Source organism: Harpia harpyja, chromosome 11 (assembly GCF_026419915.1).
Source record: "Harpia harpyja isolate bHarHar1 chromosome 11, bHarHar1 primary haplotype, whole genome shotgun sequence".
NCBI lineage: Eukaryota > Metazoa > Chordata > Aves > Accipitriformes > Accipitridae > Harpia > Harpia harpyja.
Window position 1 is genome coordinate 1192172 of NC_068950.1, and position 18883 is coordinate 1211054.

Below are 18883 nucleotides of genomic sequence, written 5' to 3' on the forward strand. Positions count from 1 at the left end.
GGACACAGGGGTACACCCGGGGGGGTGTGGGGACATAGCAAGGGGCTCTGGGGAGTTGCACCGGGGCGGTGGGGATGCGCAGCGGGGCCATAGAGGTTCATACGGAGGCCAGGGAGACACCAGGGCTGTGGGGACATGGATGGGGTCCCCGGGGATGTGCACCAGGGGGGGTGTGGGAATGCGCACACCCCAGTGCCCACTGGAGACCGTGGCTCCGGCAGCGGCTGGGAAGCTTCAGCCAGCACAGTGGGACCCAGTGCCGGGGCCGAAGAAAAGGGGGCAAAGTCCCCGGGGGCGACACGCGTCCCCACTCCCAAGTGCCATAACCGATCGTAGGATGTGCCAGGAGGGCCAGAATCGCCCCACGTGCTCCGCTGCGGCCCCGGGTTCAAACCCCACCGCCCAGCTCCGCTCTCGCCCGCCTCTGCTCCATGCGTGCCCGTGGGCTTCAGCCCTCCTCTGCGGACAATCCGGCCAGGTTTCGCGGTGCCCTGCTCCCCCCCATCGCTGTATGTATGTACTAAGGATGTTATTTTACCGGGACTCTGGACAGTATTAAGAATTAAAAGCCAACCTGTGTAAATAGGACGGGGTGGTCTGTCTGTCCCGTGCGCCCGGGCTGGGGGGAGCCGCAGCCCCTCCGCAGCGTTTTCCGGATCCAGTTCTTGTGCTTCACAGCCGAGGTGGCGACCGGCGGCTTGAAAGGGTCGGTGACGTCCGGGCTGGTGAAGGACAGCACGCCGGCCACCGCCGCCCGTTTCCCGCACACCAAGGGTCCCCCGGAGTCACCCTGGGTGGAGGTGACAGTGGGGAGTGGACCCCTACCAGGGGCCAGGGACCCCCCCACACACAGCTGGGGGGAGCATCTCGCCTCTCTGCTTGGGGTGAGCATCCTCCTCGGAGTCCCCCACACCCGGGAACGGTGGCTCGGGGGGGGACAACAGAGCTTTGCAGCCGGTTGGTCCCCTTGCAAAGACCTTTGGCCCCCGCCAGCTCCTCACCTTGGAGGGTGCCGAGCCTCTGTGGTGTCCCTGGAAGCAGATCATGGTGGGGGCAATGTCACCATTCCAGAAGCGGCTGTTGTTGCACATCTGCGTGTCCAGCACCGCGACCTCCAGCTCCTGCAGCGTGGGCGAGAGCCCGCCGTGCCTGCGGGCCCCCCAGCCCGCCAGGCTGCACGCCGTCCCGGCCGCCGGCTCCCGCCCCAGCAGCCCGATGAGCCGCCGCGTCCTGCTCAGCGTCACCTTCCCCTCCAGCTGCGGGCAGGGGCGGCAGGCAGCGTCGGACCCCCGCCCCGGCCGGAGAAGGGCTGACGGGGAGCACCCCACCGCGGCGGGTGGGCGGCCGAGGGGGAGCGCCGAGCGGGCGCAGCGCCCGTGGGAGCGGGAAGATGTCACCGAGATGTGAAAGTGCTCGGAGGTGAGAAGAGGAAATGTCACCCAGCCCTTCGCTGCGGCTGCACCGGCTCGGCGTCAACCCCCTCGGCCCCCCTCTCCGGCAGCGCTTCCCGGCACCGCCAACGGTCACGCTCCTCCAGCCCCATGGCAAACCCTTCCCCGCAGCCGGCACGAGCCCCACCTGGAGCAGGAGAAGGTCGTTTTCCATCGTCCGGCGGTCGTAGCCGGGGTGGGGACACGCTGCCCGGATGGGGAAGGTCTGCGTGGCCGCCCCACGCTCCCGCAGGCTGTGCAGCCCCACCACCGCCGTCCCGACGGCGCTCGTCCTGCCCCGCAGCAGGAGCCGGCGTCAGTGGGAGCCCGGTGCCAGCCACGCGGAGCCCCACCGAAACCCCCATCCCTGTGCCGGGCAGGATGCGGCCACTCCAGACTCACCCCCGAGGGAAGCAGTGGGCGGCCGTCAGCACCCACCGCTTGTGCAGCAGCGCTCCCCCGCAGGCGTGAACCCCCCCGAACTGGATGGACACCATGTAGGGCCTGGAGTGGGGTTCGGCCTCGTGTCCCCCGATGACCGACAGCCGGAGCCGGCCCCACGCTGCCGGGGAGAGGAGAGTCTGTCCCGGTCGTGCCGCCACCAGTCGGCTGCCCCACCAAAAGGGAAAAGCCGAGGGTCCCCAACCAACACCCCCTGTCCCCCCAGCGCATCCAGCAACCCCATCCCTGCAAGCCGGCTGCCACCCGCCCCGGCCAGTGATGCCAAGACCCCGCTGGCCACCCCAGACCCCCCGCCCCGGCGCTCACCCGGCTCGGCCAAAGGGAGAGTCAGCAGCAGCAGCAGCCGCCCCAGGCTGCCCCTCGCCCCCATCCCTCGCCCGCTGCGGGCTGGCAGCACCCTCCTGCTCCGCATCCCTCCGCGACAACGATGCTGCCGCACTCCACGCCGAGCTCCACGGTGGCAGAGGAGGTGCCACGTCACGTGTGAAAGCGGCGCAGGGTGGCAGCGGGGCACGGACCCCCGCTAAGAGGTTGCGGGGGGGGCCAGGAAGGGGAAGAGACACCCACAGGGTAACACCTGCAGGGGTGGAAAACCACCCACAGCGACCCCGGTGCTCCCTGGGGTTTTACTTTGGCTTTACTCCCTCCTCGCCAAGCTAAGCGGGGGCGTGTGGACAGAAAGTCACATCTTCAGTTCTCCGAGAAGGGTTTTTAATGAGATTTCTGACAATCCCCAGCGCTGGGGTGACCCGTTCCCACCACCTTTATTAGCAGTACAGGACAATTCTGCTCCCGCCACCATTGCTGCAGGGCCATCGGCCCCGGTCCCCGCACGAGCTGTAAAACCGGCCCCTGGCCCCCCACGGTCCCTCAGCTCTTCGCTTTGGAGGAGGGGGAAGGCCTGGCTTTGCTCGTTGTTGAGTGGGAGATTCTCAGGCTGTCCACAAGCCTGTCGAAGAAGAATTCGGTCTGGTACTCCAGCTCAATGAGGTGCTGCAGGAAGGGAGGCACCTCGGCTTTCTTCACGCCCACGTACACGGGGATCATCTTGGTCCCGTGGCGGTGGATGATGTGATAGAGGTTCCACTGAGAAACGCGCTGGCACCACGGGTCGCCCAGGGACTTGGCGGAGAGGAGGAGGATGGCCACCCGGCTGGCCTCAATGACCTTGATGGCGGTCAGGACGACGGACGTCCCGGCCACTTGGTCCTGGTGCTCTGCGTAACCCCGAAAGCCCTCCTTCTTCAAGTGCTCTGAGATGCGGGAGGCGATGTGGTCATCCTCGGGGCAGTACCAGATGGAAAAGTCATAGGTGAAGCTGTGGCGTGAGGGCGCAGACGACATGCCACCCGCCGGGGACAAGGACGTCGAGTTCACGGACAGCAGGGGCCAAACGCGGGGGCCGAGCCTTTCCTCCCGCACCGGGAACCTGCCGCCGTGCCCGGACAGCCCCTCGCCGGCACGGGCAGCAGGTCCCGCGGCTCCCCGGAAAAAAGTCAGGCTGCCAAGGCGGCCCAGCCCCGGGCCCTCCTGCACGCCGGTGAGGTTGCCGGCAAGCCGCGGTAACGCCAGATCCTCCCGTAAATCAAACGCAAACGGTTCTACCCCCGATTCGGGCAGCCCTCAGAAAGCTTTCTGCCTCATTTCCGAAATGCCGCGCTCCAGCGCCGCTCCCGCCCGTCGCAGCTCCTCGCACCGCTCCCGCAGCCGCTCCCGGGACTCCTGCAGCTGCTGGTTCATCTCCACGTAGGAACGGCTCTGCCGGTACAGCCGCTCCCTCTCCTCCGCGGCGGCCTCCTGCCTGGTGGGGCTGGGGGAGCCTGGTGGGGGGCAGAGCAGGGATGGGGGGCTCAGTGGGGGCCGGGGAGCCCCCGCTACCGCCCTCCCCCCATCCCGGGACTCACCTGGAGAGGGGCCGTGGTCCCGGCGGGGCTCCGCGGGGAGGAGGAAGACGGGGTCGGCCGGGTGGGTGCCCCGCACGTCGGCCAGGATCTGCTCCACGCTGGGGGGCTCAGGGCGGGTGGGCAGCACCCGCTTGGCCTTGGAGCTCATCACGGGGGGGCCTCATGCGGGGGGGCTGGTGCTGGGGCGGGGGGGGGGAGAGGATGAGGGGGCTGGGCTGCCCCCACCCCGGCCACCAGACAGACAGATGGACAGACACCCCCCCCCACCGTGCTGCCCTTCGGACAGACAGACAGATGGCCTCCCGCCGCCCCCCCGACAGGCAACCCCCCCTCACTGTCTCCCCCGGAGAGACAGACAGACCCCTTCGTTGCCCCAGGACAGACAGCAGCCCTCTCGTTGCCTGTTAGGCAGACAGACAGACAGACAGCCCGCCCTCCCCCAGGACGGACAGACCCCCTCCTTGCCCCCCCCCCCCCCCCCCCGGACAGACAGACCCCTCCACCCCGCCCCTGGGACGGACAAACAGACAGACAGCCCGACCCACACACACACACTTTGTCCACCCCAGGGCAGACAGACAGACAGACAGATCCCGGCCTTGTCCCTCAGGACGGACAGAGCCCCCTCCCTCCCCCTCCGGACAGACAGAAAGACGCCCGCCCCGCCGCTCCGGACAGACAGACAAAGCCCCGCCCCCAGGACAGACAGACAGACCCCCTCCACCCCCCCCAGGACAGACAGACCGACCCCCTCCGCCGCCCGTTACTCCAGACGGACGGACAGACCCCGCTCCTCACCCGCCGCCCTCCTCCCAGCCACCGTAGCACCAGCCCGCCCCTCCCCGCCCCCTCACTTCCGGCGCGCCCCCGGAGCGACGTCATCCCGGCACGCTCCCTCCCCTCCCCGGGCCCCGCCCTCTCTCTTAAAGGCACCGCCCACCCCTCCCCGCTCTTAAAGGGGCCGCGCGGTATCACGGCGCCGCCGCCGCCCACAGGGAAGAGGCGGTTCGCGGAGCACCGGGGAACACCGAGGGGGGTTTATTGGGGACAGCAGCGGTGGGGCATGGGACTGGGCAGGGAACCCAGGCCCGCGGTCGTGGTGCCGGTGGCGCCGGCGGCCGCTCTCACTTGCTCTTCTCCGCTTCCTGCGCCAGGTTCATGGCTGCTCCGGAGGCTGCGGGAAACACGGGAACGGCCTTACGGTCTGTCCCTGGAGACGTGGACACCCAGCCGGCGGCCCCCAGGGACGAGCCTGTCTCGGCCGTGCATCACTGTCCCATTCCCCACGACGCCCGGCATCACTGTCCCGTTTCCCGCGACGCCCAGCGTCACCATCCCATTCCCCACGACGCCCGGCGTCACCCCACGACGCCCGGTGTCACCGTCCCATTCCCTGCGACGCCCAGCATCACCGTCCCGTTCCCTCCCGCTGCAGCACCGGGCTGGCAGCCAGCTCCTGCCTTCCCTGAGGCTGGCGGGCAGCTGCCCGCCCTGCCCGCACCCACGAAAAGGGAGGCTTTGAACGGGAACCCCAAGTCGACGCCAGCGCCGAGGAACGCGCGGACATGGCGGGGCCGAGGGAGGACGCGGGATCTGGCTACGGAGAAGCGGGAGGGGAAGCGTCTGCTCTACCCACGCCAAGGGAGAAAGGGACGGTTGCGCGCGAGCCACGCCGGCGTCTGCAAGAGCAGGAGCTCGGTTTGGCCGGCGCCGCCGTGGCCGCAGCTGTCCGCCGGATCCGGCCAAGCGGCTGGCGGTAGCGGCGAGGCGATGGGCACAGAAGGGCCCTTTCTCCCTTCAGCGGCAGCAGGAACCGCGGCTCTTTACATACAGACAGGCTGAGCTGCGGTGCCACCTCGGCCGCCAGCCGGGCTCTGCTGCTGACCAGAGTCTGCAGGACTGGACCGCCAGGCGCAAAAAGAAAAAGAGAGAATTACAGAGAGGGGAGAGAGAACCCCCCCACCCCGCTCGGCTCCTGCCACCGCGGGGAGGGACACGGCTGCGGCTGCGAGAGCATGGCCCGCCGTCACGGAGAGATGGCCGCTTGCTGGTAATTAAAATGAGAGCTGCCCACGTCCCAGTGGAGCCGGGCCGTGTTCCGGGGAAAACTGCCTGCCCTGGACATGGAGCAGGATGGCGGAGACCGGGGGACTCGCGTTACCTTCTCGGGTGACGCTGGAAGCCACGTCCAGGGCTTTGGTGCTGAGGTTGCCAAGCACGTTGTCCACCGTCTGGTGGTGCCTGAGGAAGCAGGGCCGGATAACGTTCTGGTAGAGCACCTGCGACCCGTTCCAGGACACGGGAGCCATGCACCACACCAGGAACAGACACTGCGGGGAGGAGAGATGCTCCAGAGCTAGAAGATGGTGGGGCAGGGCAGGGGCTGAGCGAGGCAGCCCCCCAGAAGTGGGGCAGTGACGGGGCAGCAGCTGAGCTGCTCCGGTCCCCCCCAGCCTGGTCCGAAGGCAGCTTCCCAAGGCTGGAGCTCGCTGGAGGCATCAGAACCTCAGGGAGCTCCGCGCTGGACTGCGGCCCCACCACGGCCACCATCCCTGCCCTGCTAACAGGGCAGAGGCCACCACGCTCGGTTCCTCCGAGTTCTGCCATCGGGCGAGAGGACTCTGGCCCCGGCAGCCCCCAGCAAAGCCGTTACCTTCCCAACGTAGTAGAAGGGGAACCAGTAGAGGAAGATGTCGGAGAAGAACTCGGCTACACTGAAGACGCCGTACACCACCCAGTACGTCAGCCACATGGTGTCGTCCTCTTTGCTGGAGCTTTCGATGGCTTTGATGCTGCGGCAGGAGAGGGGAAGGGCACTGCTGCTGCAGTCCTGCTGCCAGGGTGGGCACCTCCTTCCCAAGTCCTCCAAACCCTGGAGCAAACCTGCCTACCGGGTCCTGCTGCCCCAAGCTGGGACCGTGCCAGGTCCCAGCATTTTCAGGAAGGTCTCAAGAGCTTCCCAACCATAACTGCCTGTTCATTTACCAGGGAGACTCTCAGCTAAGGGCAGGGAACGCTCTCCAGATGCTGCAGGGAGGCTGGGCTGGGACACTGGTACTTACGAGACGTACGCGGGGTAGGCGAAGCCGATGAGGTTGCAGAGCAGCGAGGCACCATAGCCGAACATGAGGTACAGCCCCAGGAACGCCGCAGAACCTGCCGGGGGGGGACACGGAAAGGACGTTCATGTAGCTACCGACACTGAGACGGCGAGGAGAGACCCCGGCTCAGTCTGCTGAGCAGGATTCTCATCCCAGTAGTGAGAAGAGGCACATACCAGGATGCTCCAGTTGGGAATAACGACCACCCCCAATTAAATCCAGTACGACCCTCCGCACACCAGACCACTCAGGTGCTCAACGTGCCGCTTGCGCAGCCGCACTGAGCCATGGCACGGGGCAGAGTCTGCCGTGGAGTGCAGGTGCTCGCTCATCCCCAAGGGAGCCACGACCTGGACCTGTCACCATTTGTCCCCTCCCTGGCCTGGAAGGGACTTTACCACAACAAACTCGCCGCGCTTTCAACCCATCGCCAGCCTGGACCCGGGCCAAGGCTGCAGAGACATCGGAAGCGGGGACTTGAACACACATGTACAGTCCAAAGTCAAGGCACCGAGCTTTTCCTCTGCGCGTGGGGCTCAGAGCCGCTTGGCATTTTGCTAACGACTTTTCAAGGACAAGCCTTGCTACTGGAGCCAAGCGCCCAGCGGCAGCCTTGCTGCCAAAGCCTGCGTCTCCTTTCTGCTCCCTGTACACATCTCCTGGATGTGCTTGTGCTGAGCAGCCACTGTGCGTTAAGGATTCAGCCCCCTGAGAACCAGCAATCCAATCCCGCTTCCCTGTTATTAAATTAGACCATTAAAATTAAATGTAAGCCAAGGCTTTGGTCGTTTGGAGCCTGCCCAGCCCTCAGACGCTTGCAGGAGTTGGGAGAGCCGGCGGATGGGGGAAGCCGGGGCAAGGAGCCCTTGCTGCCAAAACCACGGCCACAGCGAAGAGCCCTCGCTCCCGTGTGGGCTCGGAGGGCCCAGAGATGCCAGCACCCAGCAGCTCCCTCCCAACCCACCCAAGGCAGCTGAAACACAGACCCCGAAGGGGCAGAGGGCAGGAAAGCAGCCCGGGGACACGCAGAACCAGAGTCGAGGGCATTTACTGTCAGAGCCCAGCAGCGTCTCCCCTACCCTGCGTACAAACTCCTCCGTTGATGTAAGCGCCTTGCCCTGCAGCGGGTAGGAAAGCCAGGACTTAACCTGTCTGTGCTGGTGAATTAGAGAAAAGCCCTTGCTCGGGCTCAGAGGACGGATTATCCCCGCTCTGCTCACTGCAGCATTTCTGCCCCCGGTGTGAGGCAGCCGCGGCTCCGAGCATGAATGGGGCTTTGGGTCTTTCCCAGGAGACGGGCAAGAGCAACGCGGCTTTGGAGCAATCATAAACCTCCCTTCAAGGAAAACTAACAGGCAGGTTCAGGCAGCGCTGGGTTTCATTCCTCCAAGAGCCTTAGAAGGGATTTCACGGGCTAAGTTTAGCCCCCAGAGAAATTTATGTAACAGCAAAAAACCAAGCGAAAGGCTTCGCTTACAAAGAAGAGCTGCTGAGGGGGGTGGCTGGAGCCATCCCACGGTGCCTGTCCCGTCCCCCCTCACCCCCCAGCCCCACGCAGGAGGGGACATTTGGGAGAACAGTGATCCTTACAACAGCGCTTAAAAGAGAGCGAGGCTTTGCCAGTCTGGCAGAGAGAAGGTTTCCCCGGTGAGGAGGGCAAGCAGCTGGTGTGACGGCCAGCCCGGCCGGCCCCGTGCCTTGGGAAGGGGACACCGTCCTCCTCCGGGATGATTTTTAATCAGCTGAAGCCACCACACAGCTGACCTGGCTGTGCTGCCCAGAGGCCAGGCAAGATGGGCTCCAAACTGCAGCCCATGGGTCGCTACTGGCTTCAGAGATGCGGAACTGACCTTGCTGGGTTCCAACACAAATTAGAAATTGCTCCAGAGTGAGGGGAGGGAGAAATCAAGTATTTCTAGTTCAGCAGCAGCTTCTCCTTTCCAGGACAGGGACCGAGAACATGCGACCATCGCTCTTGGGTGGAAGAAGCGGTGCCTCCACTCTTCCCCTACCCCCAAAACTCCATCACACCTGAGCACGACCAAAGCCCCAGGACCATTTGCTCAGAAGATGCCCAACCACCGTGCACCGCATCCAAACACAACACGTGCCCGTTCACAGATCCCTTTCCCCCCTCGGAGCGGGAAAATGAGCCCTGCAGCAGGGAAAGGGCCAGGAAATTGCACCGGGAGGCAAAAGGCAGGGGAAGGGCCCGGTGGGATGTGGGCAACCGGGAAACCCTGAGCCCCTCCTGGGAGGTTTTATATAAAATACCAAATTGGAGAATGCGGACAGGCAAGTCATAAATTGGCAGAGAGCGGCACGGGGCCGAGGGTCAGAGCCGCAGCAAGGACAGAGGAGAGGAGTCACGTCATGCCAGGAGGACGTTCCCTGGGGAGATGCCGGCTGGTTTCTCATTAATGAGCAAACAGGATCTCGTTAACAGCCGGACCTCTGCCCTCCCGCCGGGGAGGGAGGCAAGTCCCGCCGGATGAGCAGGACATGGGGAACAGGTGCTCCTGTCCCCAATGCCTGGTCTGACCTGCCGTGATTTGGGGGCTCACCGGTCAGGGAGCGGGGACCCCCCCTCCGTCAGGGCCAGGCTTCTCAGGGATCTTGAGGGTCTGGCAGAGCCCCCCGACACGCAGACCCCCGTGAGTGTGCCTCCCCTCGGGTTGGGGTGTGGGATTTCACGCCTGCCGAAGGCGAGGACCGGCCGGCGTGGCCACCCCCCTGGCCCCCATCCCAAACGGGGGGGGGGGCTCTGCCTGCCCTGCCCGTGCCCCCCCCCCCCCCCGCAGAGCCCAGAGGCACGGTGAGGGGCTACCGGGGCACCCCAGGAAAGAGAAGGGACCCTCAGAGACCCCCCCCCCTAAAACGGGAGGAGCAGGAAGGGGGCAGGCAGCGGGGGCCGCGCTGGGGTGGGGAGGGGGAAGGCTGGGGGTGTCCCGGGAAACCGGGGGTGTCCCGGGGAACCGAGGGTGCCGGTCGCACCTGTGGCCAGGTAGAGCCGCCGGACGCCGGTGCGGGCTTCCAGGCGACCCAGTAGGTCGCCCAACGGCCCGGGGCGATCGAGGAGGCGCTGCAGGCGCTGCGGCACCGTGCCCATGGCGATGATGGCGGCGGCGACCCCGGTCCGGTCCGGTCCGGTCCGATCCGATCCGATCCGATCCGGTCCGATCCGATCCCCGCCCCCGCCGCCTTCCCGCCGCCCCCGGGCCAATGCGGCGGCGGGGCGGGGCCCAGAGGGGCGGGGCCAAGGCGAGAGGAGGGGCGGGGCGACGCTGTCGCCATAGCAACGCCCGCTCAAACCCACCCCCCCGCCCTCCGCGGCGTGGATGGCGGTGCGGCCGGGACCGGGACCGGGACCGGGACCGGGACCGGGACCGGGACCGGGACCGCTCCTGCTCCTGGGGTTGGTGGTGGTCGCCGCCGCCGCCCCACCGGCCTCCGCCGAGCCCCGCGTCTACCTGAGCAGCTGGGCCGTGCGGGTGGCGGCGGCGGCGGGGCCGCGGGAGGCCGGGGGTCTGGCCCGCCGGCACGGGCTGCTCTGCCTGGGTCAGGTGCGGCCCGGTCGGTGCCCGCAAACCGGTTGGGTGCCACGGGGAGGGCGACGGGGCAGGCGGGGAGTGGGGCGAGCCCAGCAGCTCCCGTCCACGCACCCTCGTCCCACCCCGTTGTCCCCCTTCGCTCGTCCCCTCCGTTCACCCCCACCCTGTGTCCCACAGCGGGACGCCGGTTTAATGTTGAAATAGGGCTGTTCGATCGTTCCCTCTAGTGCTTTTAAACCATCGGAGGCGGGTGAAAGCATAAGGGGCACGCGTTGCTAATGGCCTCTGCGTGCGCACGGGTGAGCGAGGAAAGCCGAAGGGCACACGCAAACCCCCCCGGGAGCCCACCCTCTCTCCAAGCGACACTCTCTGCTTGTCTTGCCACGTACAACTCGCATTAAATGCGCCTTTCTGATCTCTACGGCCCACATAGAGCTGGCACACGCGTCCGCAGCCCAGCTGCTTGTCTAAAAACTGCCTCTTACAACAGCTCTTTGCTGCCTGCAGGTGATGGAGGGAGAGCCTTACTATCATTTCAAACACCGTGGCACCAGGCAGAAAGCCTTAAGCAGACACTGGGGCTGGAATATGCGCCTGACAAAAGAGCCAAAGGTAGGGAGGAGGCATTGCAGGGACCCAGGTTACCGCATGCCTGCTGGGCAGGCTCTGCCTGCCACCAACAACGCTGCTTCCCACCCAGGTTCTCTGGTTTGAGCAACAAACCGTAAAGAGGCGCACGAAGAGAAGTGTCAGCGTGGTGCCAACAGATCCCTGGTTCCATAAACAGTGGTACATGGTGAGATTTTGCCACTCTCTCGTCTAATCCTCAAGCAAATCACCTCCCCGATGTGTAAACAGGACTAATGCTAACAGTGATGAGGCAGCAGAAGAGGCCTTGAAGGTCACCCGCAGCCCGCTACCCAGGGGCTGATCAAATTTAATCCGTTTTCCAGAATAATGACATAAATCCCGATCTAAACATCCTCACTGCTTGGAGCAAAGGGTACACGGGGCTGGGGGTCGTGCTGACCGTCCTGGACGATGGGATCGAGAAGGACCATCCGGACCTGTCTGCCAACTACGTAACTATGAGGGGCCGAGCGGCGTGGGCTGCAGGAACCGGCTCCTTCAGGGCGTGTTGTCTCCAGGGGAGGGTGGGAGCTGGTGCCTTCATCCCGCCCGTGGGACTTTGCAGTGGGAACTCAGCCTCTCTGTGGCTGAATCAAAAGGTTTGATGTCTCCCGCAGTGCATTCTCACATCAAGGAAACGTTAGAACTTGTACACGGTCAAGCCCCCAAAATAGATGTAATTACAGCAAGCTGCAAAGCCAGTAAAGCTGGTAAACCCTCACGTGCTCCGAGAACTGAGAGGAAAGGATAGGTAAATCTCAGTTGTTGTTTATAACAACATCGTTTCAGTGGTTTGTAGTTCCTCTCTCCTAGCTGTGCGGCTTGCCCTCAGGTGACTTGCCATGCTGGGCTTTCTCACTGAACATAAGCCTGGGCACGATGAAGCAGCACAGCGATGTGCAAAGTTATGCTCCTTTAGCGAAATCCCATTTCCAACAACCCCAGGTAAACCCGGTACAGTCGCTGGGTGCGAAGGGGCACCCCCTGCCCTCTCCCAGCGGGGCAGGCAGCGAGCTCACGGGCAGGCAGGGTGATCCGCGCTGCCAGACACCGGGCGAAGCACCAGGCGCCTGCGTCGAGCTGTCACAACCCATGCCAAAAGGCAGTTTGCTCATGCCGGTGCCTCTTTTTGCAACAGGACCCTCTGGCGAGTTACGACTTCAACAGCAATGACCCCGATCCCCAGCCCAGGTACGCTGCCGGGGACGAGAACTGGTAAGTTTTGCCCAGCACCCTGTGCTGGGTGCTTTATGTCTCTGGGGGCTGAGGCTGTCCCAGGCCCCTTCACCCCTCACAGAGGATGGCTCACGGGCTAACTCTGCCCCTCAGGCACGGGACACGCTGTGCAGGAGAAGTGGCAGCCGCAGCCAACAACCGAATCTGCGGAGCAGGCGTTGCGTACAATGCCAAAGTCGGAGGTGAGCTGTTGCTCTGGCGTGCTGGTGGGAGGAAAGTTGCAAACCAGCTCCGGCACCCTGAGGGGGGGATATGTGGCCCCAGGCAGGGCTGTTCTGGGGGGGGAGATGGGGGCTTGCAGGTGAGTAGAGGTGTTACCACACATCCAGCCATGGTGCAGGGCTCGGTGCTCGCCGGGGGTTTAATGCCCACTGCAACACCAGGCTCTGGCAGGCAGCACCAGCACTGCGTGGGCTCAGGCTCCCCTGGGGAAGCAAGTGTGGCAAATGGGGTTAAAAGGTGGGAGAACTCACTGGGCTTAATTGCAAAGGGCTTAACGAGGAGCTTTGGGAACCAGCTCACAGCAGTGGCCGGCCGCACAGACCTGCGGGAGCCTGATCTCCTTAGGGCAGCATCATGTGAAAGGTGCTCAAGGCAACCGGGGGCGGGGGGGTGAAGTGGGGGCCAGCGAGATGCCCCTCAGCCTTTACATCGGTGTAGCGTGCGTGAGGCTCCCGTCCACCCAGAGCCAGCGTGGCCTCCTGCGTGCTGCCGCCTCTCGGACACTGCTGCTCCTCTTCCTGGCCCCGCAGGCGTGCGGATGCTGGACGGTCCCATCACGGACGTGGTGGAGGCTCAGTCCCTCAGCCTGCGTCCCCAGCACATCCACATCTACAGCGCCAGCTGGGGCCCCGAGGATGACGGGAAGACCGTGGACGGGCCAGGCGTGCTGGCTGCGGAGGCTTTCCACAGAGGGGTCACCAAAGTAAGCTCGGTGCTGGCCTCGGGGACCTCACCGGCACGGGGACCCCCTGCTCATCCCCCTCTGCCTCCCTCCCTGCCAGGGACGGGGTGGCCTCGGCTCCATCTTCATCTGGGCCTCCGGCAACGGCGGGATCAGCTACGACAACTGCAACTGCGACGGGTACGCCAACAGCATCTATACTCTCTCGGTGGGCAGCGTCCTGGCAGACGGCCGGAGGCCCTGGTACGGTGAGGGCTGCTCCGCCATCCTCACCACCACCTACAGCAGCAGGACCACCAGCAAAGTGCAGATCGTAAGTGCCATGCCAGCTCTGCCAGAGCAGCCGCGCTTGGGTAGACACCGGTTCCCAGCACAGAGCTAGCTCATCCAAGCCCTCCTTACCTGGGGAGGGAGAGGGGGGCCTTTATTAACATGTCTGCACTAGACCCCAAAAAGCATGAAGGGACCTGGAGGGAGCATTTATTGAAGTTGCCCAACTCCAACCAGTCCTGCCCTCTGTGCCAGCAGCAGGCAATGGTGCCGAGACCCCCGTCTTCCCCCCAGGTGACCACCGACCTGCACCACCGCTGCACCGACAAGCATACAGGCACCTCTGCCTCGGCCCCGCTGGCCGCAGGAACGATCGCCCTCGCGCTGGAGGCCAAGTAGGTGACATTGTGGCAGCGGGACGGTCCCCAGGGACAGCCTGGTGCCTCGCCAGGACCCTGAAGGGACAAGGAAGGGAGACTTTGCTAGCAGGGAGGTTGGGGGATGCGGAGCTGAGGTCTCCCAGGGCTGTGGTGGGGCAGCGTCTTCTCCCAGGACACTGGAGAGCAGCCAGAGGCAGAAGGAGACTTGTCCTCTGGAGGTCTCTGTTGCTCGCTTTTTGGCAGCGAAGGAGGTTGTGGGGGGACCAACTTCGACCCAGACAGCTAACTTAATTACCCACATCGGAATTTAGAAGAGCCAAATCTGACCCTCAAAAGCTAACCCAAAGCAGAGACCTCTGTCCCCAAATCCTGCTTGCTTCCAGCCCAGCACTGACCTGGCGTGACCTGCAGCATCTCGTCATCAGGACCTCCAAGCCCGCTCACCTGCGGGCAGAAGACTGGGCTGTGAACGGGGTTGGACGCAAGGGTGAGTTCAGGGCTCCGCTGCTGCCTGCCCTGCCTGCTCCTGCTTCCCTCCCCTGGCTGCGGCTGCGGTGTGCTGCCCCTCAAACTCCTGCCGGCATACCTGGGGCAGGAGCCCCCAGTGCTCTCCCAGTGCAGAGGGGCCCACCTGTCCTCTCTCGGCTGGCATCTGCTTTTCAGTGAGCCACCACTATGGCTACGGGCTGCTGGACGCTGGTCTGCTGGTGGAGATGGCCAAGGAGTGGACAGGAACTCGGCCGCAGCGGAGGTGTTCGGTCAAGGGTCTTCACACCCCCCGGTAAGGGCAGATATCCCCTGGGTCTGACCTCACGCAGGGACTTTCTTGCAGCTGTGCCCATTGCAGGAACAGACGTTGCTTCCCCGAAAGTGGTCTGCGCTGCACAACTTCTGCTGTAACCGCAGGGCTGTGCTTAGAGGTCACGGTGGAGGGCAGGATGCCCACGGAGGGGGAAGAGATGCCCTTACCTCTGTCTGGTACTTGATAGGAACATCGGCTCCAAGCTCACCGTCTCTACAGACGTCTCCTGCTCCGGGAGGACCAAGCACATCCGCTCGCTGGAGCACGTCCAGGTCCAGCTCTCTCTGAGCTACAGCCGCAGGGGGGACCTGGTGATCGCTCTGACCAGCCCGATGGGGACCACGTCCACGCTGGTGACTGTGCGGTAAGAGCGCTCTGCGAGCTCGCAGGGAGCACGTTGCAATGAGACTTGCGAGCTGCTGGGGTGGGGGGCAGAGGGGGGGTCCTCCTCTCACAGCCTCTCCTGGGGCCAGGAGACTCTCCCCCACACTGAAGTGGCTGCTTCTGGTCCGCAGAGGGAATGGGCTCACCGTGCCCAAAACTCTTCTGTGGCCCTTGCCACGTCTCAGCAATGCTCCCTTAAACCAAGAACAGGGTGACTCTAGGGCCTCCGTGGGCCGTATCCCTCCCCTCCAGCCCCTGGGCATCACTCCCGGCTCTCCTCTCCTCCAGCCCGTACGACACCAGCCAGCAGGGCTACAAGGACTGGACCTTCATGTCCACACACTTCTGGGACGAGAACCCCAACGGGACCTGGACACTCCAGCTAGAGAACAAGGGCGATGCCTATAACACAGGTGGGTGCCCAGGGCCCCGGGGGAGCAAACGCCATTCACGAGGGTCACCCAGTGCCCGGTCATTCTTCCTTCCCCCACTTTGATTAGCAACTTGTTGACTTGTCCTTTTCCTGCTCCTCCTGGGTACGTGAGCCTTCTTTTTCCACAGGGACACGCTTGTTTGTTTTGAGGGTGTCTCTGGCCAGCACGCAGCCAGGAAGGGAGCATGGCTTGCTCTCCCCCGCGTAGCCTCAAAGCTTCCAGCCCCACATCCACCAGCTTGCAGATCCCAAACGCTGGAGGGTGGGAACATGGGTGCCGTCAGCACCGAATCCTGTCCCTTCTGCCCCCAGGTCTGCTGACCAGCTTCATCCTGCACCTCCACGGCACAGATGAGGAGATGACAGCCAGGCATTTTGCAGCCTCTGCCACCGACAAGTGCCTCAAGCGGGATGCACGGGGAGCGTGCGAGGGTGAGTCTTCGGGCAGGAGGGGACGGTGCTTTTGGCCCCGCAGCCTGGCCGATGCCACCCTTCCTCCGCAGACTGCGGCAGCTCTTCGTTCGCCTACCGGCGCTCCTGCCTGTCCTACTGCCCTCCGCGCTACTACGGCCGTATCCGGAGAGCCGCCACCAACGCAGCCCGCGTCTGTGCCAGCTGCCACCCCTCCTGCTACACGTGCCGGGGCGCTTCGGCCAACAACTGCACGGCCTGTCCTCCTGCCGGCACCTTCGATGAGCTCACCCGCTCCTGCTCCCCTCCGCAGGGCTTCCCCGCCGAGGAGGGGCTGCAGAGTGACCTTCTCCCTGTCCTTGTCTGCGGGAGCCTCATCCTCTCAGCCTTCCTCTATGTCACATACCGTGTGGCCTTTTGCATCACGAAAGGTAGCTCCTGCTGTCCCCGGGCTGGAAGGGCAGCGTGACACCAGCCTGGGCTGCACGGACACAGGGGGCTGGATCCCAGCCTGGGACAGAGCTGCCCTCGCCTGGCTTCCAAAATAAACTGGTTGTTGCCTTTCTGGACCACCCTCTCTGAAGGGTAATTTCCCTTCCCAGCAGAGCCTGGGCTGATCCCAGCCTGTGTCCAGCTCTGCACATCAGCAGGGACACGGGTTGTGGCTTCAGGACGTGGTTTAGGGGGCATGGTTAATGGTTGGACTTGATGATCTTGAAGGTCTTTTCCAACCAAAATGATTCTATGATTCCCTCCCCGCCTGGCTCATCCTCTCCCCCACACACACACAGACACCCCCCAGGGACCCGAGCCGTGCCAGGGACCCCGATCTGGCACGCTGCTGCGAGGGAGCTATTTCCAGAAGAGCCGGGCTGCGCGGCCAGGAGCCCTGCGCCCTTTCCCACGCGCGGAGGGCCGTGGGGAAGAGGAGATGTGACTTCTCTCCAAACAGCTGCACCCAAGTGACCGCAGCCAGGCTCCTCCGGCACGAGCTTAGCCGCAAGACCACGCAGCTTTTGGCAGAGCGGAGGCAGACGGACTCCAAACCGCTGCTTGGGGAGAACAGCCCGGACCCATACCGCACAGTACAGAGCCTTTAATTCTTAAAAAAGGGGTCCCAGGGTTGCTGCACCCCACGGCCGCCCTGCTCTTCCCCCCCACCCCGGCAGCGAGCAGAGGCAAATGGCTGGCAGCGGCGCAGCGGCAGCTGCACCCCGGCACGCAACGCGGCACCAGGCAGGGCTGGGACGGGCACGGGGAGAGCTGCCAACTGGGGCCCTCCTGGGGGCATCGGCACCGCGCCGGGCTCAGCTTCCCAACCGCAGGACCCCGGCTGCCCCGGGACACGGCCGTGGCACGGCAGGGTGGGGGTGGTTTGGTGTCCCCCCCGCCGGCCGTGCCATCCCCGAGCGTGTTTGCACAGCTGAGGCGTGCTTGGGAGTTACAGAAGAGAGCAAGACCTTTGTCCAAGTGTATAATCACCCATGAAAAAGCCTTTGGCCGGACCTTACAGGGCGCAGACAGGAGGGAGCTGGGATGGAGCTTCTCCTCAAAAGGCACTGGGATCCATGCCTCGCAGCCTGCCTGGGAACGCGAGCAGAGCGCGGCTGCAAACACCAAGGGAGGGGCCTGGGGTCAACGGCTTTGCCAAAACACCAGCCCAGCGCCACGGGATGAGTTAAGAGCCTGGATGCACTGGACTGTGGCTTCCCGTGGCAGTGCGAGCCTCACCAGCCCCTCCGAGGGGTTTTCTCCATCCCGCTCCCCTCCGTCTGGGCTGCCCTAGTCCTCAGCGGACAGCCTGCGGTGCGGGAACCGACGCTGGATCTCGGCGCGGACATCATCCTGCACAGGGAGAGACGGGGATAGGGGAGGGCTCTGCCCAGAGAGGGGGTCCAGGGCAGCTCACACTGCCCTGCCCCAGGAGCCCAGGGTACCCATCCCCTCTCCAGCTCCCCCCCCTCGGTCCTCACCGCCCGGCCGAGCTGTCCCAGCAGCGGGGTGAGGCGCAGCAGTTCTTCATCCCACGGGTCCCCCCACCACCTCTGCACTGGGATCCAGTTGGCAGCCTGGGGAGAGAGGGGGTGAACGCTGGCCACGGAGGAGCCGTGGTGCTCCCAGTGAGCCGGTGGACACAAAACCCCCTCCCAAAATCCATCACTGCCTGTACCTGGGTGGGGAAGCCCTGGATGGCGTGGTCCAGGGCCACCGTCTTGGCCAGGTCCCTGCCCAGGCGGGTCAGGTCCTTCCAGTAGCAGCCCCGGGCACAGAGGCAGTCCGGCTGGGAGAGGCAGCGCCTGGAAGGGGGAGGCAGAGCCCGTGGGGACCAGTCCCTGCCCCATGGGAGGTCCCCAGCAGGGTTTCCCCAAGGCCATCATCACCTGATCAGCTTCTTCTTGGGGTCCAGCACATCCAGGACCTTCTCGGCATAGTCCCGCTTTGCAGTTGTGAAGATGAAGATCTGGGGGAGCAGGCAAAGGTCCCTGCACAGGCTGCCCGAGTCCCTCCCTCCCCGATGCAGAGGCACCCCACCGGCTTCCCGCAAGACCCCAGGGGAACGTGGGGGCTCCGGGTACCTCGTAGGTCTTGGAAAGGCTCTCCAGGAACTGCTCCACATGGGGACGCAGCTTCACATGGACCTGGAAGGGAACAGCATCGCCAGGCAGCCCCAGCACCCAAGTCCTGGCACCCGGGTGGGACCAGCACCCCAAGCAGGATCCAAGGGGCCCCTCAGCCACCCTCTCCCCTGGGGTCTCCTTCCCCTCTGGCTGTCAGGGCAGGACACAGGCACAGAGGCCACATGGACAATGTGGCTCTTCACAGCCCTGAGTCACAGCCCTCTGTGCCCCCCCCCCACCCCAACCAGGGACCCAGCACCCCACTGTCCCAACCCCAGCACACGAGCACCCACCTTGTAGGAGTCTCCCTGGAAGACCGTGGTGAAGGTGGCCACGGCACCCTGCCGCCAGCCAGCGAGCACGGAGG

The 18883-nt window shown here is 64.7% G+C and overlaps 4 protein-coding genes across 9 annotated transcripts; 1 reads left to right on the forward strand and 3 right to left on the reverse strand.

Annotated features, from left to right (window-relative positions):
- Positions 1 to 459: 459 nt before the first annotated feature.
- Positions 460 to 2507, reverse strand: LOC128148027 (granzyme M-like). Its single transcript, XM_052801411.1, is given in 5 exon segments — positions 460 to 790; positions 1002 to 1256; positions 1579 to 1723; positions 1833 to 2061; positions 2064 to 2507. Coding segments are annotated over 5 exon segments (1098 nt in total). The 5' UTR covers positions 2305 to 2507; the 3' UTR covers positions 460 to 562.
- A 74-nt stretch (positions 2508 to 2581) lies between these two features.
- Positions 2582 to 4701, reverse strand: C11H19orf25 (chromosome 11 C19orf25 homolog). 2 transcript variants are annotated; one of them, XM_052801408.1, is made up of 3 exons: positions 4595 to 4701; positions 3797 to 3975; positions 2582 to 3712 (listed from the first exon to the last, which is right to left on the reverse strand). In XM_052801408.1, exons 2-3 carry the CDS (start codon positions 3942 to 3944, stop codon positions 3516 to 3518), a joined length of 345 nt encoding a protein of 114 aa, XP_052657368.1. In that variant the 5' UTR covers positions 3945 to 3975; positions 4595 to 4701; the 3' UTR covers positions 2582 to 3515. The 2 variants fall into 2 exon arrangements, with proteins under 2 accessions (XP_052657368.1, XP_052657369.1); XM_052801409.1 differs by lacking the exon at positions 4595 to 4701 and adding an exon at positions 4545 to 4568.
- A 111-nt stretch (positions 4702 to 4812) lies between these two features.
- Positions 4813 to 10054, reverse strand: REEP6 (receptor accessory protein 6). Of its 4 annotated transcripts, none has more exons than XM_052801406.1 (6): positions 9892 to 10054; positions 6859 to 6952; positions 6450 to 6588; positions 5958 to 6126; positions 5628 to 5695; positions 4813 to 4970 (listed from the first exon to the last, which is right to left on the reverse strand). In XM_052801406.1, exons 1-6 carry the CDS (start codon positions 10004 to 10006, stop codon positions 4953 to 4955), a joined length of 603 nt encoding a protein of 200 aa, XP_052657366.1. In that variant the 5' UTR covers positions 10007 to 10054; the 3' UTR covers positions 4813 to 4952. The 4 variants fall into 4 exon arrangements, with proteins under 4 accessions (XP_052657366.1, XP_052657364.1, XP_052657367.1 ...); XM_052801404.1 differs by lacking the exon at positions 9892 to 10054 and adding an exon at positions 7949 to 8240; XM_052801407.1 differs by lacking the exon at positions 9892 to 10054 and adding an exon at positions 7296 to 7401.
- A 781-nt stretch (positions 10055 to 10835) lies between these two features.
- On the forward strand, positions 10836 to 16487 carry PCSK4 (proprotein convertase subtilisin/kexin type 4). 2 transcript variants are annotated; one of them, XM_052802412.1, is made up of 14 exons: positions 10836 to 11060; positions 11149 to 11244; positions 11402 to 11530; positions 12217 to 12293; positions 12408 to 12496; positions 13067 to 13239; positions 13319 to 13531; positions 13783 to 13883; positions 14252 to 14355; positions 14532 to 14649; positions 14858 to 15034; positions 15343 to 15467; positions 15800 to 15919; positions 15991 to 16487. In XM_052802412.1, the coding sequence occupies exons 1-14, from the start codon at positions 10959 to 10961 to the stop codon at positions 16365 to 16367; spliced, it is 2001 nt and encodes a 666-aa protein (XP_052658372.1). In that variant the 5' UTR covers positions 10836 to 10958; the 3' UTR covers positions 16368 to 16487. The 2 variants fall into 2 exon arrangements, with proteins under 2 accessions (XP_052658372.1, XP_052658371.1); XM_052802411.1 differs by having other exon boundaries at positions 15800 to 16487.
- Positions 16488 to 18883: the final 2396 nt, after the last annotated feature.

Excerpts from the sequence above, each read along its gene's own strand:
- REEP6 (XM_052801404.1), bottom strand. The coding sequence starts at position 8,225 with ATGATTGCTCCAAAGCCGCGTTGCTCTTGCCCGTCTCCTGGGAAAGAC. Across the intron at positions 6,953-7,948 it reads GACGCTGCTGGGCTCTGACA|GTTCTGCGGCGTTCCTGGGG; the intron begins GTAAATGCCCTC and ends CCCCCCCGGCAG. Across the intron at positions 6,589-6,858 it reads GCCTACCCCGCGTACGTCTC|CATCAAAGCCATCGAAAGCT; the intron begins GTAAGTACCAGT and ends CTCCTGCCGCAG.
- C11H19orf25 (XM_052801408.1), bottom strand. The coding sequence starts at position 3,944 with ATGAGCTCCAAGGCCAAGCGGGTGCTGCCCACCCGCCCTGAGCCCCCC. Across the intron at positions 3,713-3,796 it reads GGACCACGGCCCCTCTCCAG|GCTCCCCCAGCCCCACCAGG; the intron begins GTGAGTCCCGGG and ends GCCCCCCACCAG.
- PCSK4 (XM_052802411.1), top strand. The coding sequence starts at position 10,959 with ATGGAGGGAGAGCCTTACTATCATTTCAAACACCGTGGCACCAGGCAG. Across the intron at positions 13,240-13,318 it reads TCCACAGAGGGGTCACCAAA|GGACGGGGTGGCCTCGGCTC; the intron begins GTAAGCTCGGTG and ends CCTCCCTGCCAG. Across the intron at positions 14,650-14,857 it reads AAGGGTCTTCACACCCCCCG|GAACATCGGCTCCAAGCTCA; the intron begins GTAAGGGCAGAT and ends GGTACTTGATAG.